Raw genomic sequence first — 15,048 nt, 5'->3', positions numbered from 1 at the left:
TACCGCTGTACGTCCAAAGTCCTAATTAAATCATGAGCAGTTGGATATATTATGCTTTGTGGTTTAAGATTTATTTTCCCCCTGAGATTCTTTTTTAAATATATTTTATGATAAATTACTTTTGGTTTTCTTTCTTTTGTTTTGTTTTTGTTCTTTACTTCAAAGCAAAGTTTCAAGATTGTGAGGTTTAAAAACTTAGGTTTCTTTTTTTTTCCCCTAAAAACGCACGCACAAAAGAGAGCAGTGCTTTACGTATTAATGTAGCATAGTTCAAGCATAGTGGAAAGAAGAAATTATTGTCTTCTAAAAAAGGCTGCAAAGAGAATGCCCTCACTTCGTTTAATCCGTGGACTTGCAAGAAAAATCTTGTTAGTTCGAAGTTCATAAACCAAAGAGTATGTTCTCTTGAATGTACTGGAGCCAAAAATAAAAAATAAAAAGGGGTGAAAACGGCATTTATATTACTTTTACATAAGTACAGCCAACCAAGTCCAAAAAAAAAAAAAAGAAGCTGATATAAAGGATAGAATATTTTATTAATAATGATACATATGTTGGCGCCTCCTCTTGACACTTGTTAAATTCCCAACCACATAACTCACAATTGAGAATCCTCAATTGACATAAACAATAGACTCCTATTGCTGCACAAAAACTCTTGGTAATAAAGAAAACCCTACTTTCTAAGGGCTAAATTTCCTAATAGCCTTAGATCACCTAGCACAATGGCTGACTGTGAGTCTATTGCTCTTGCCAACCCACTATTACCAACTGAAAAATAAGAACTCAAATTCCTATTGAAACCAAAGTCCCAAGAAACCAAGTGGTATTCTTGCAATTGTCAGCTATATTAATTTGACAATACGTCTGCTTCAGCTATATCTTCACTAAACAAAGTGCCACTCAAACTTATCCGTGATATCTCCTGCATCAGATGTTACTAAGATTAAATATATATAATATACCCTCAGCAATTTGCTGGAAAACTTGATTCACATCCTTTATCTTCATATATCTTAGAGTACATAAAACAATTTCAGACAAGAGAGAACTAGCTTTCCTTGCACCGTTACAATTTCAAAAACAAACCAATTTGGATTATGCACCAACCTCACTTGTTTACACCCATAGATTCAATCTTATACAAGGTTCGACAATTAAAATAAAGCAAAGATTTTCTACTTTTACTCTTTATAGGTGGACAGGGGTTAAATCCAAGCTGCAACTTGAAAGTCAGAAGCAAGAATTATCAATTTGGACTGAAACCTTGACATGGTGGGTGCTGAAAGATTGTATAGACATAAACAAGAAGTTTTATTGAAGGGGCGGCAAATTATTATAAGGTTCGTAGGACTGCTTGGTTGAGAACAACTCATCTGATGATCCAATGTCCCTCAGTTGATGGCATTGATGCTCAGTGCTATAAAAGTGATTAGATAAGCATCTGAAAACAACGCACTGTGTAAATAAAAATGGTGGCTGCCAAATGCTCCCACCTACCATATACAAGTAAAATGTCTTAGTGGCGCTTGGCCACTGCCTCCCCACCTTCATGATGTGCTGCTTATACCTACTATCTCCACAAGGTAGAAAGCTCAGACACATCCCATGCAAAGTGGAGAGAGATAAAGGTCTGTGATAGGCCCTTCAAAATGATAGGTGAGTATAACTCCAATACCAAGGTGCAGACTGGTTATAGGTGGACTCTGATTACGTCCTTGACCATTCCCAGCTGCAACTTGATCCTAAAACAAGCCAATGGTCATCAATCTCGTAGGCACTGCACCTAATTACATCAACTGAAGCATCTTTTAACAGATGAATACATTTACTCATAGACAACAAGAAGAATGTGACTGATGATTAACTACTGTATAGAATTTTATAAACAATGCATTTCATACAAGCAAGTGAATTACACCGCCTTCCTTTGAGCAACCACACTTATATATTCAAATCAGCGCATGAATTGACTCCACAACTTGCCATTCTTTACTCTTGGGTCAGTGCTCGGATGTAAACTTTCTCAAGCATTTGAAGTATACCCCGTCTAGATTCCTTCTTCTCTTTGGACCCCTTTTCTCCTCTTCTCTTCATCTCCTCTTTGTGGAGCTTCTTGAGGGCATATGCTTCGGTTATGTCGACACCCATGGAAGTCATCACCAGCAGGAATATGAGCTTCCAAAAGACTACTTTTCCTCCTTTCTTCTTCTCCCTTTCCTTGCACTTGGCGAGACTGTGTGGTGGCGATGATTCCATGAAGAGGAGGATTTATAAGGACTGAAACTTTGGAGGCTAGCTGCATTGGCCACCAAGGAAACTTGGTTTTGGAATGCCCAAAAAATATGCCTAGATAGATATGCCATAAGATGCTCAATTTGGACCAAATTGTCAGCCTGAATTATTTATGCAGGCAACGTTTTCCAACATTTCAAACGTGGAGAATTTGGGGAGGACTCAAGATAAGGTCAGATGGCTGGAGAACAAGTCTAACCCAGGCTAGGCTTCATTAATTTAGCTTAATCTGACCTGGCTAAGTCCTTGACGGTAAACCTTTTTGGATATAAGATTTTGGAATTGAAACAGAAGAAATCCAATGAGTTCTTTTGAATACAATCTGGGACTTTGCTGGGGTTGATGTATAAGTAGAATTTGGAATGTATAAGGACCAGATTGGAACTGATTGAAAGTAGCTCTGCTCAAAATTTTGGACATGGACCTGATCACTAGATTTGGTTATGGATGGAGATATTTCTTCTTCTTTCTTTTCTTTTTTTTTTCTTTTTTTTTTTTTTTTTTTTTGTGAAGCAATAGCCATAGGTTTGAACCCTGATCCTCCAAGGACGGGTCCTTAAAAGTGAGAGGAGCCAACCAACTGAGGTGATGTTTGCTACTAATAGATACCTTAATTTTGATGAGTTTTTGGCCTCAAACCATGTACTTGACAACTGCTTGCACAAGGCTTTGAAGTCCTAAACCATATGTTTCCCTGCAATTAGGATTATAAACAGGTTGAATTTTGTGGAATCCATATCGTATCTGTATTCGATAAGAAAAATCTAGTTTGGAATTCTAGTTTGGGTCCATCAAAATGAGCAAGCTCTAAACTCATTTCCAAAGTTTACTAATAATCATTCTTATTTTTTTAGGTTCAATTTAGTACTTGATTTTAGTGGGCTAACTAGCCAAGAGTTCACAATTTCCAAAATTGAAAGGACTTTTATCACAATAGCCCTCCATAGAAACTGCGGTAGAAAAAGAATGATATGGAAAGTGAATAATTGGTTTTGTGGAAAAAAATCAATAACTTTTAAAACAGCTTTAAATTTTTATTTATATTTAGTTTGATTGAAACATAACCCAAATTATAAATGTTGACCGGGATTTTGTAGTTAAGTAACAGTGGGCGAGAGTTTAAAAAAACATACATTAGAAAGGATATAAATCCAAACATGAAGAAAAAGGATTAACACGTACAAGTCAATTAGCCAATTCTCTTGTATTCTTATATTTATATATACTATAGATAGCTTATATATGTATTCGTTTGATCAAGCTTTTGGGTTCGAATATATCCATACCCAAGTTTGATTTGATAAGAAATGTGATCTTATATATATATATATATATATAATCCGACTTTGATTGAATATATTTATCAAAAACATAATTTGGATCCATATCTAATTATTATGACCTAATCACAACGAGTTGTTGGGGTTTTAAGTATTATTTACACCCCTACATGCGATACTCTATGGAACCATTATGAATTGGATGCGCTGTTCATGTTAAGAAGGTGGTGCGGCTCACACCATGTGTAAGTGTTTTCTATGTCTGTGTATTTGGTTCTCGTGGTTGTATAGGAACCCGGGAAGACCTTAATTCAATTCATTTGGAGCCAAGACTTTCTCTGGTTAGTGTAGTGATTAGAGGGTTCAATTCTATCAACGGTGGCTTTCCTCTTCTCACTCACCATAGGCTAATGCACGTACTGTTGATGACTGAATCAAATCCTTTTTTTTTTCCAGGATAAATTAAACTATTCGAGTATAGATATATCTCTGGAAATCAGAAAACAAAATGTTAAAAACTTTAACGGCCATTACCAAGCCGAGCCTGTGCTGTTCATGGACACTGCGGTTCATTGAGATTTCAGATTTAGGGGTGGAGTTGATTGGATTAGGCATAGGCCGGGCCGGGTCGATTTCCGCCAATTAGGCCTAGGCCTGGCCTGGCCTGTTTAAAACAAAAAAAAAGCCGGCCCGGTCCGACGATTAGAGTACGTACAAAACCCTACGTCCCACGTTGCCGACCAGCCCTAGGCCCCTAACTCTCGTTGAGATCCGCCTCAGCCCTCTTCTCCGCTCGCTCTCCCTCTCCCTCTCTCTCTCTCTTCCCCCCTCTCCCTCTCTCTCTCTCTCTCACCCTGGTGATTACCATTGGATTGATTCCAACGGTAAGTACGGGGAATTTTAATGAACTATACGCGATAAAGTTTTGATCTTTATGCACTTTTGATTAGAAATGTTCCAATTTTATGCTTATTGTACCTTCAATCCTTTGATCGTTGATGATTATATTTTGTAATTATATTTTCGTTTGGGTACTGTTGCTGATCTGATGAATATTATTTCCTCTTATCTCGAGGTCGGCTTAGGTTTTCTCTATTATGTTCCTGAATAATTAAAGGACGTATACTCGATTTGGGGTTACCTAAAGTTGGAAGCTGTGGCCTTTTCGTTTCGTTTTTGTGATCTTTTTTTGTTTTTTTTAGTTAAATGATGACTTAAATAAACAGTATCATGTTTTGTTATATAAGTTCATTAGTTTTTTGTGCTGAATGATTTTGTATACTACATTTCATGCTTCTTTTCTTTGTTTTTGGGGGTAATATCAGAATATTTGAATTTTAGTCTTTCGTTAGCTTTAATAACTGGCATAATGACTCATAAGCTTGAACTCTCTTATAATGCTATAAGCGCCATTCTATCTGGAATAGCTCCAACCATTCTTTTAATGGCTGAGTCTGGAGTTGAAGGTGTAAATCTTGCACATTTTCTTTGAGCTGTAATGTGTAAGAAGGTGCATGATGTTCAAATTTCGTAGTTTTTGTTGGTATTCTTAAGTTTATCATGTTAGTATTAGGAAATAGAAATGTTTATTCAAGTGGAAATATTGATTTCTGTGTTTGTGTTCACTTCAGGATCATCATTGGAATTAAGGCTCCAATTTTATGGTCCTTAGTGTTTTAAGGGTAGCAAGATACTTCCATGAAGTCCTTGAAGTCAGTATCCATCCACTTGATGCAAAAAAGTTCTGCTCGAAAGAAGTCTTGCAAGTGAGCCCAAGTATTGGTTTCTTGGTACCCATTTATACGTACAGCATGTCTACTTCGCAATCACTTATTTGTGTTCAAGGATTTCATTCTGGCACCAGCTTGTCTTCTATAAATTCTAATGGAAAACCTGAAAGTAAGGAATCCATGTCTTCTTGTGAGGACCGTACATGCTCTCTAAGTGTTCAGTCCACTCCAGACATTGAAAAGAAGTATGTGCATCGTGTTTATGATGCTATTGCTCCCCATTTCAGTGCTACCCGATTTGCAAAGTGGCCGAAAGTTGCTGAGTTTTTGAATTCCTTGAGGCCAGGGTCAATCATTCTGGATGCAGGTTGTGGGAATGGAAAGTACCTGGGCTTTAACCCTAATTGTTTTGACATAGGCTGTGATATAAGCCCTCATTTGATTGATATATGTGCGAGAAGAGGACATGAAGTAATGGTTGCTGATGCTGTTAACCTTCCTTACAGAGATAACTTTGGGGATGCAGCTATTTCTATTGCCGTGTTACATCATTTGAGCACTGAAATGAGGAGGAGGAAAGCCATAGAAGAGCTAATTCGGGCTGTTGGAAAAGGTGGTCTTGTTTTAATTACAGTGTGGGCCAGAGAGCAAGAGGACAAGTCATTGCTTACAAAATGGACCCCTCTTTGTCACAAGTATGATGAAGAGTGGATAAGTCCAAGCAGTTCTCCGTTGCGAAATTCTTCAACAATGAAGCTAGAAAGCATACCAGAGGCAGATGAAAATTGTCATCGGGGTGCAAAAGAATCAAATCATGTACATAATCAAACAACAGAAGATGAACAAGAATCAAAGGATGCCGCGGTGGTTGCTTCTGTTTCTCCAGGCATCAGTGAAGACTGCCTTTCTACCAGTATTGACCAAAATGAAGCTCAGCAAGAATATTTTGTTCCTTGGCACTTACCATATCATCGCGCTGAAATTAGTGGTGCATCAGCCTCAGCGCTTGCTAGTGGGCTGGCAAAGAAAGATGATAAGAAGGGGGCTATGGTGTATAATCGTTATTATCATGTGTTTGTCGAAGGCGAGCTTCAGAGGTATGGGTTCTGGGTTAGAGGAATTTGTGCACAACAGCATAACTCTATATTCATCTCTCTCTCTGAACACATGCTTGCTCACTCTCACTAGATGCTATTTGCTGAAATATTCATGTCAATACATTCCATCTTCTACTTCAAGTTATATAAATTTAAACATTTTCTTTTCTGACTTGAAGAACGACATTGGTTTCAATTTAAATTAAGCATTTCCTTTCAAACATGAATTCTGAAAAACTTGGCTTGTTGCTTGTCAATCATTTTATCACATTGAATGTTAGAACATGCAATTCAAAGCTTAGGGAGGGATTGCTAATATAGTAGAAATTGATGAGATGGTAATTAGGTTCTTTTAGTTTGCAGGCACACTGGATGTGCCCCTTTTTAGGGATGATGGCAAAGATTTATTTCGATTCAGGTTTGATGATTATGGTTATAATTGTCATTATGGCTATAAGAAGTGTGGGAAAACTATATTATGATGACTATGAGGAATATAGCAGAATTTTGAAAGTTTCTAAAGTTCTGTAGTTGAACCTTTAAGAGAGTCATACTTTGTGCAAGCTGTTTGTGTAGCGTATTTATTTGACTTTTTACTTTTAGTGCAGTGCTGTTCACTAACTGTTCAGGACACCAAGACGACTCCCTCCAACTGCTGTTTGATACATTAGTTAAAATAGATTTAACAAAAAGATTGATTTAAGGAAGCTAACAGATAACTACTCTAATGGAGGCATGCTAACTCTTCAATAAATTGTTATAACAATAAAGAAAACATGCTTGGAAAAGGACAGATCAATGTGATGGATTTCAGTTTTTGTATGTATTTACATTTTTGTTTCCTGTTATTCTTTTATAGCTGCAGTTCTTGTTGAATTTTGTGTTGGATAATCAAAAACAGGGTGAAGCTTTAGTCTTTAATACTCAGCAGCAAATGTAAGGAAATTATGGAAGTGAATTTTGGAGGTTATAGATTATAGATTATGTCTATGCGTTTTGTGTTATAATTTGTTAACATCATGGTATGCTGTACCGGTGTGAACCGGGCGGCACAGGACATATTGTACTGTATCAATATCCGATACGGATGGTATACTGACGCTTGGCAGGCATAAAATTTCGTACTGTATTATATCGACACTGTGCTAGTGTGGCATCAGTGTAGGGTCCGGTACCGAGACGCGAACCTTGGTTAACATTATCTTATATAATTTCATTGGTGAGTAAGAAACCTTTTGACATTTGGGTGGAAAGTGTGTTCAATAATTATTGGACAATAGTAATTTTTCCCACCCCCTCCCCCCTCCAAGTTTATCATTGAAGATGAAATTTCTCAAGATCCCTATGACGATATTGAAGATTACAGGGATGATTATGAATGTTGGATGTTTGTTAATATGTTGAATCACTATGAGTTTTGACAGATGAAGCAATTCTTGTTAGTAATGACTTTTTTGAGTGACACAAACTATAGTGAAGAACACAATCTAAAGAGGAGAGACATCCCTCCTTATGGAATTTATTCTTAGAAAATCTAGCTTGAACATCATCACTTGCCCTGGCATATTGACTACTACAAGTTTATGGATCTTAAATTTGTATTTGTGCAAAATAAACCACAAGATAATTCTATACTGAATGATCTTTGTGTGTTGGACAGAATGGAAAGTAGCCAAATGTTGTTAAGTGTTGAATGGCATGATACTTGGGCCGTGTCATAGGAATAAGGAACATCTTATCATGGGAAGGTTCCATGCATTTGTAAGCTTCTCTGTCCTTGTATTTGTTTATCCATGTAATTTAATTATTTAATAGCTTAATCTGAAAAGCTAAAAGGTCAAACATTATACACCACAGTACCATACAGAAGCGTGTGACATGAGAGTGGAGCATGGTTGGAACTCTATTTGGATTTACATCTAAAAGATCATAGAATGGGAGCTGAATTTTGACAGAGTTCTGAAATTCTGGAGAAATTAAATGCAGCAAGTGATTTGTAGGAAATCAATACATGTAGCTGATCAGAGAATGATTACTAATTACGAAACAGAATACAATCAATTCTAGTGGCCCCCCATGGTTCACATGGCTTCATGCCTGGTCATAGGTATGTGGTTATGTTGATATCACTTTTTCTTATTGGGATGCAATTGGTTTTTTCCTACAAAATATCCAGAAACATTCATTTTTGGATTTATGTTCATCTTAATTCTCTTGTTTATCATGGTAACATTCAATAAAATAGACTAGTAGAGCCTGTGTAGTAATAGTCATATTTTAATACCAAAGTTCACATCTGATAGCCCAAATAAATGATTTATTTATAAATATTTGTTTGGAGAAATGCTGAAAGCCTGAAACTAAAAATGTTCATCATTTTATTTTTGTTTTTGTTTTTTGTTTTTTGGTGGTTTTTTTTTGTTAGGGGGTGGGGGGGACGGTTGGTGGTTTGGTGATACTTTGTCTGTTTTCCAGGTTCATTTTTGCATCAAAATCTTGTTTCTTTTTTACTTCTTTCTACTATCATATTTTCTTAGTTTTACCCTTTTGGGTGTACTTACAATTCTCATTATTAAATAATGTAGCTCTTCTCTGCTGCTCTCTTTTGCAGTTTAGTTTCTGGTATAGATAATGCAGTTATTGTGGACCAGTTTTATGACAAATCCAACTGGTGTATTGTCCTTGAAAAGCTTTGAACTGTTATTGTGAAAAAAACAATGTTCGTGCCTCCAAGCTGAACCTGAAGATGGCTCCCGCAGTTGGCTTCAGATTGTCAAATAGTCCTTGAAGCAAAACTTTTAGAAGCAGGCCACCCAAGTGGATTAAGGGAATGGTTTAAATTGGTATGCATATGTGAAAGTGCGCCAAAGAGCTTCCCATTCTCGGCTCCATAAGTTGGCTTCCTATAAGCATGGTGCTTGTTGAATGTATACTGTGTCAGGTCAGACACTGATATCATTTATCTTCCCTGCTCAACTTGAAGTATTGGTGTATCATTTATTGCCTTCGCATCACCAAAGTTTTTGTGTTACATGTTCTGCAGCTGGGACTGCTGGAGGTCCCGAAATTCTCTTGCATGGTGGGTGGACTGGCTGCCTAGAGTGCTTCCTTTGAGAGTTATAGGCATCTTATCTCCGATGAAGTGTGTGTCTTGGACGTCCGAATGAAAAATTGCTCCTTTGATGCTGTCTGGTACTTTTTTTTAAGAAAAAAAACGCAGGTCATTCTACGCTTGGTTTAGATGCTGATGTATGTTGTTTTGATTTTATTAGATTTGCCCTGGTAGACAGTTTTGTTCTCTAATATTAATCATAGACAAATCTACAGACCAGCATAAAATTTTCCTTTTGCATGGCAAGTGTCTTTATAGTTTTTTCTGATGATGACTTGTTTATACTTGTCGCTCCATACTGGAATCTGTTTAGCTCATAAATTGTGAGAAAGCTTTCCTTGATGAACTTTAAGGCATTTGTACATCACATTGCATGAACTCTGGATCATGGCGAACATTTAACTTCTTAGGGGGGGACAATGAAGGGCAGATTCACTACAGCTTCACGTCCTGTTCTTATAGTACACATGGATTTTTGCAGGCAGAACAAAAGGAAGTATCTTAATTGACCATACTTTTCGCCTCACAGAGTCGGCATTAAGACATGGCATGCATGAGAAATTAGTGATGAGCAAGATCGTCTTCAGCATTGAAAAGAATAGCCTTTGTTTCGAAGGCCTAGCGAGTTAAAGCGAATTCCTTTTCTTTGTATCCTTACCATTGTGAAACAGCCTCACACTGGTATGTTAATTTATCCACCTGCAAGGATATAAACTGAGGCATAATTGTGATGACAAATTAGAATCGAGATTGCCGCAATTTTCATGTCTCATTCATCATCATTGTTGCATGGGTGGTATGGTGATGAGCATTCGAAAATTATAGGGTTGTGAGCAAGATTTTCTCGAGGTAGATTTCCCTGGATGAGCGAGGAATTGCTGCGCTATCGCCTAAAAGGAGGGTGAAAATATTATTCTCACGGTTTGTGCGGTTTGCTTGCCCCTTTTCATGTTGTTAAAATGGAAAAAAAGTGTAAAAGATAAAGAAATAAAATAATAATAATAATTTTATGTTTTCCAAGAATGTTTATTTAGAAATCACCCTAAACTAGATTATAAATAAATAATATATATATTCTCCCTTTTAGTGACTGATACGTCATTTTTTTAAAGGAAAATTTCCCAAGTGGACGAAATGAAGAAGACAACATTTAGGGACTATTTGGATGCCAATATAAGCTACAAATGAGATTTTTTTTTTGGTATGGTTTCCACTAGTAATTAGCTGGAAATGGTAAATAGCGCGGCAAAAGAATTTTACCATTGATCACAAGATTCTAAAATAATTAGAATTTAGGAAATGTTTTTGAGTGAATCTCTTTTCTCCCTACCTTTTCCTATAGTATCTGCCAGTGACGTAGGTCATGCAAAATTAACCTATGCCCTTCATCAAAACAAGCCCTCATATAATCCATTGCCAATATAATCATACCCAAAAGAGTAAAATTGTTTAGCATGTTTGAACATCGTAGTGCTGCACAAGTTCCAGATTTTTTAGCACGATTGGGAAGAGGAGATGGAAGATTTGAGTTGATCAAAGATGTTGGGTGCCCACTGATTTGAATAAATTGAGATGTGATGCCTCGGCCTTTTTAAGTTGATCATTGTTCTCTATAATCTGATTTAGGTATCATTTTACTCCCAAATTTATCCAAAAATGACATCAATTGAAATGATGCAATAGATGTTTTGGATGAAGGAATGAATGATATAAGTGTCCGAGAAGTTTGGACAGTTAAATTTTGGAAAATTATAGAAAGATGGTTACCTAGATTGTGGTGCAGAAAGAGGAAAAAAAAGGCCCCAAGGAAGAGCCAACTCCATTTTTCCCCGTTCCAACCGAGAAAAGCCGCCACCTCCCTGGCGGACCCAATTCGACCGTTAGAGACTCAACCCAGCTTCAACACCCGCTCTTCTTTTAAAATTCGAATAAAACCCCTTGTGAAACCCATCAACAGCGAGAGAATGAGAGAAAGCTCGGTCACTGCCTAATGTAATCCAAAGGTTCCCTTCCATCCCCTCCATTGCTCTCCCTCTTCCTCTCAACGTAATGTCTCTCAATCAGCCGCTGGTCCCGCCACCCCCTTCCTCTCCGGCCGAGTATTTTGCTTCCCTCCTTCGGACATGCCTGAAGGCCAACAACGCATTCGCCGGAAAATCCATCCATGCCCGTGCCGTCAAAGCTGGGCTCCTCCACATCAGCGTTTACCTCACTAACAATCTCATTAACTTCTACGCAAAAGTTGGGCTTTTCACTGACGCGCACCGTCTTTTTGATGAGATGCCTCTGAAGAACATGTTCTCATGGAATTCGATTCTCTCTTTGTATGCAAAGGGTGGTTGCATCGGCAGGGCATGTGATTTATTTGAGAAAATGCCCGAAAGGGACTCGGTTTCATGGACCACGATGATTGCCGGTTTCAATCAGATGGGCCTGTTTGAAATGGCAGTCAGAGCATTCTTGAATATGGTATCAGTTGGAATTGCGCCAACTCAGTTCACATTTACAAATATCTTTTCCTCCTGTGCAGCTCTGGAGGCTTTGGATGTCGGTAGGAAGGTACATTCTTTTGTGGTGAAGCTTGGGCATGGTAGTTGTGTTCCTGTTGCTAACTCCCTTCTCAACATGTATGGGAAATGTGGAGATGCAGGCACAGCAAAGGTTGTGTTTGATAGGATGAAAGTGAGGAGTGTATCAAGTTGGAATTCTATGATCTCTTTGTATGCTCAGTTGGGAGGGATGGATCCTGCCTGTGCCCTATTTGAGGAGATGACTGAACGTAACATTGTTTCTTGGAATGCAATCATTGCAGGATTCAACCAGAACAGCTCAGATCTGCAGGCATTGGAGTTCTTTTCGTGGATGATGAAAGAGCCTTCCATGATACCCGATAATTTCACACTGACAAGCATTCTATCTGCTTGTGCTAATCTTGGAATGCCAGGCGTGGGGAAGCAAATCCATGCGTACATCATAAGAACCGAAATGCCATGCAATGGACAGGTTGGAAATGCCTTGATCTCAATGTACTCCAAGTCTGGTGGGGTTGAAATTGCTCAACGGGTTGTTGAACAAACAATGACCTCTGATCTCAATGTCATATCATTTACCGCTCTACTCGAGGGTTATGTCAAGCTCGGAGACTTAGAACCAGCTAGAAAAATCTTTGACTCCATGAAATACCAAGATGTGGTAGCTTGGACAGCTATGATAGTAGGGTATGTACAAAATGGTTTTAACAATGAAGCGATGGAACTCTTCAGGTTGATGGTCGACAAGGGTCCTAAGCCGAATAATTACACTCTTGCTGCGATACTGAGTGTCTGCTCGAGCTTGGCATCCTTAAATCATGGCAAGGAGCTTCACTGCAAAGCCATCAGATCAAGAGAAGGGCTATCTGTCTCGGTAAGCAATGCTCTTATAACAATGTATGCAAAGTCTGGAAGCATCACAGGGGCAAGGAAAGTGTTTGATCAGATATGTCAGAACAAAGAAACAATTTCATGGACTTCCATGATCTTAGCTTTAGGTCAACATGGATTAGGAGAAGAAGCTATCAGCTTATTTGAGGAGATGATTGATGTTGGCGTGAGGCCTGATCATATAACTTATGTCGGTGTGATTTCAGCATGTACACATGCGGGGCTGGTGGAAGAGGGTAAACGTTATTTTGAACTAATGCAGAGCAAGCACCTGATAGTACCCACACTGAGCCATTATGCTTGCATGATCGATCTTCTCGCACGTGCTGGTTTACTTTATGAAGCCCAAGAGTTCATAAAGGAGATGCCAGTAGAACCGGATGCTATAGCATGGGGATCACTCCTAGCTGCTTGCAAGGTTCACAAAAATGCTGACTTGGCAAAGATTGCTGCGGAAAAACTACTGGCCATTGATCCTGAAAATAGTGGTGCTTATTCTGCCCTGGCTAATGTTTATTCTGCATGTGGGAGATGGGGTGAAGCTGCCAAGATTTGGAAGCAAATGAAAGACAGGTGTGTGAAGAAAGAGAAGGGGTACAGTTGGGTTCAGATAAAAGATAAGGTTCATGTGTTCGGGGTTGAGGATTCACTGCATCCACACAGAGATGCAATATATGAGATGGCTGCACAAATTTGGAAGGAGATCAAGAAAGCAGGTTTTGTTCCTGATACTGATTCAGTACTGCATGACATTGACGAGGAGCTGAAGGAGCAACTACTTAGCCATCACAGTGAGAAGCTTGCTATTGCTTTTGGGTTGATCAGTACTCCAGAAAAGACAACTCTGAGGATTATCAAGAACCTAAGAGTTTGTAATGACTGTCATTCTGCAATAAAGTTTATATCCAAGGTTGTTGGAAGGGAGATCATAGTACGAGATGCTACTCGGTTTCATCATTTCAGGGATGGCTTTTGCTCATGCAAAGATTATTGGTAGGAACTATACATGTAGCGGGATTAATATATCCCCTTCCAAGGAGACAGATAGCAATCCATTTGGAGGAGCTGTTGCTGATTTGAACATAGTACAGTTCTCAGGGTCACCCTCAGCCAGATGAATTTAGTCACTGTAAGTATTTTATATACTACCAAAAGGAGAAAATGCATGGATTATAGATTTTTGGTGTTGCAGAGGTCCATCTATATTTATTGGTCGCTGAGATTCATATTCAGAAAGAAATTATGTTATGCAGGGACTAGAGAAGTATTGATCATCTTTGAAGTTACTATATTACAATTATGTATTTCATATCTTTCAGTCTCAAATTTCATAAATTTTGTCCTTCTGTATGTGTTTGTGAGAGAGCGAAATTTTGTCCGCTGTGCCCATGCTACTACTCTTAAATCACAAATGTTAACTTGAGTTGCATTATATTATATGTCTAGTAAAAATTTGATATTTTTTTTTAATGTCTTATAATTTTTTTGAATGGTAAATGTCTGTCTATAATTGTAAAATGAGAAGCCCTTGGGGTATATGTGCATTTATACATGCCCAACGAAAGTAGATTACAAAAGTTGAGTTGCACCTAACTATGTAAGTGATTTAAATTTGATCGTATTTATAAACACTCAAAGTTTGTTTTTATCAAATGAGAAGTCACAAAAGGAACTGTTGGTTGAGAAGTTTTATTAAAACATCCATATAAAAAAATCAAAATAAAAGAGTTTTACAAACACAGTTGCTTTGCAGTTCTCATAAAAATTTGTTTTGCCAAAAGTAACAAGTCATAAAACCTGAACAGAGGTCACACCTTGCTTTTGATAAAGCCTATTCTCACAGAAAACCATGTTATATAAATATCTATTTTAGCGAGACTCACTCCTCTAGAGGGACAAGTGAATTCCTTCAGAAAAATGCTTAGCCGGTTCTGAGTTTATACATATATTTTCATTGAGAAGAAAATTTCTTTTTTATGTTTAAGAAAAGCCTAGTCCTCAGCGAAGATGGGACTAAAATGTAATCTATTGGACCTTTGTATGAGCCTTCTGAATCCTGACATATGCTCTACCACCATTAATCTTGCCTCAGCAAGTGCTGCTATGATTTTA

At 37.9% G+C, this 15,048-nt stretch overlaps 2 protein-coding genes across 7 annotated transcripts; both read left to right on the top strand.

Annotated features, from left to right (window-relative positions):
- Positions 1 to 4,334: 4,334 nt before the first annotated feature.
- On the top strand, positions 4,335 to 9,782 carry LOC103715224 (tRNA (carboxymethyluridine(34)-5-O)-methyltransferase). Of its 6 annotated transcripts, XR_605346.4 has the most exons (5): positions 4,335 to 4,459; positions 5,207 to 6,402; positions 8,063 to 8,163; positions 8,260 to 8,509; positions 9,014 to 9,782. XR_605346.4 is itself a non-coding variant. In XM_008802787.4 (3 exons), exons 2-3 carry the CDS (start codon positions 5,237 to 5,239, stop codon positions 9,096 to 9,098), a joined length of 1,251 nt encoding a protein of 416 aa, XP_008801009.2. In that variant the 5' UTR covers positions 4,335 to 4,459; positions 5,207 to 5,236; the 3' UTR covers positions 9,099 to 9,782. The 6 variants fall into 6 exon arrangements, 2 of the variants coding, with proteins under 2 accessions (XP_008801009.2, XP_008801010.2); XR_605344.4 differs by lacking the exons at positions 8,063 to 8,163; positions 8,260 to 8,509 and having other exon boundaries at positions 9,014 to 9,343; positions 9,446 to 9,782; XR_605345.4 differs by lacking the exons at positions 8,063 to 8,163; positions 8,260 to 8,509 and having other exon boundaries at positions 9,014 to 9,343; positions 9,438 to 9,782.
- Positions 9,783 to 11,302: 1,520 nt separating this feature from the next.
- On the top strand, positions 11,303 to 14,368 carry LOC103715225 (pentatricopeptide repeat-containing protein At2g22070). The gene has a single exon (XM_008802789.4). The coding sequence runs from the start codon at positions 11,564 to 11,566 to the stop codon at positions 13,931 to 13,933; it is 2,370 nt and encodes a 789-aa protein (XP_008801011.2). The 5' UTR covers positions 11,303 to 11,563; the 3' UTR covers positions 13,934 to 14,368.
- The last annotated feature ends 680 nt before the right edge of the window (positions 14,369 to 15,048 follow it).

Source organism: Phoenix dactylifera, unplaced genomic scaffold (assembly GCF_009389715.1).
Source record: "Phoenix dactylifera cultivar Barhee BC4 unplaced genomic scaffold, palm_55x_up_171113_PBpolish2nd_filt_p 000190F, whole genome shotgun sequence".
NCBI lineage: Eukaryota > Viridiplantae > Streptophyta > Magnoliopsida > Arecales > Arecaceae > Phoenix > Phoenix dactylifera.
Note: the sequence above shows the minus strand (reverse complement) of the source record. Positions and strands in the feature narration are given on the sequence as shown.

Excerpts from the sequence above, each read along its gene's own strand:
- LOC103715224 (XM_008802787.4), top strand. The coding sequence starts at position 5,237 with ATGGTCCTTAGTGTTTTAAGGGTAGCAAGATACTTCCATGAAGTCCTT. Across the intron at positions 6,403-9,013 it reads GTCGAAGGCGAGCTTCAGAG|TTTAGTTTCTGGTATAGATA; the intron begins GTATGGGTTCTG and ends TCTCTTTTGCAG.
- LOC103715225 (XM_008802789.4), top strand. The coding sequence starts at position 11,564 with ATGTCTCTCAATCAGCCGCTGGTCCCGCCACCCCCTTCCTCTCCGGCC.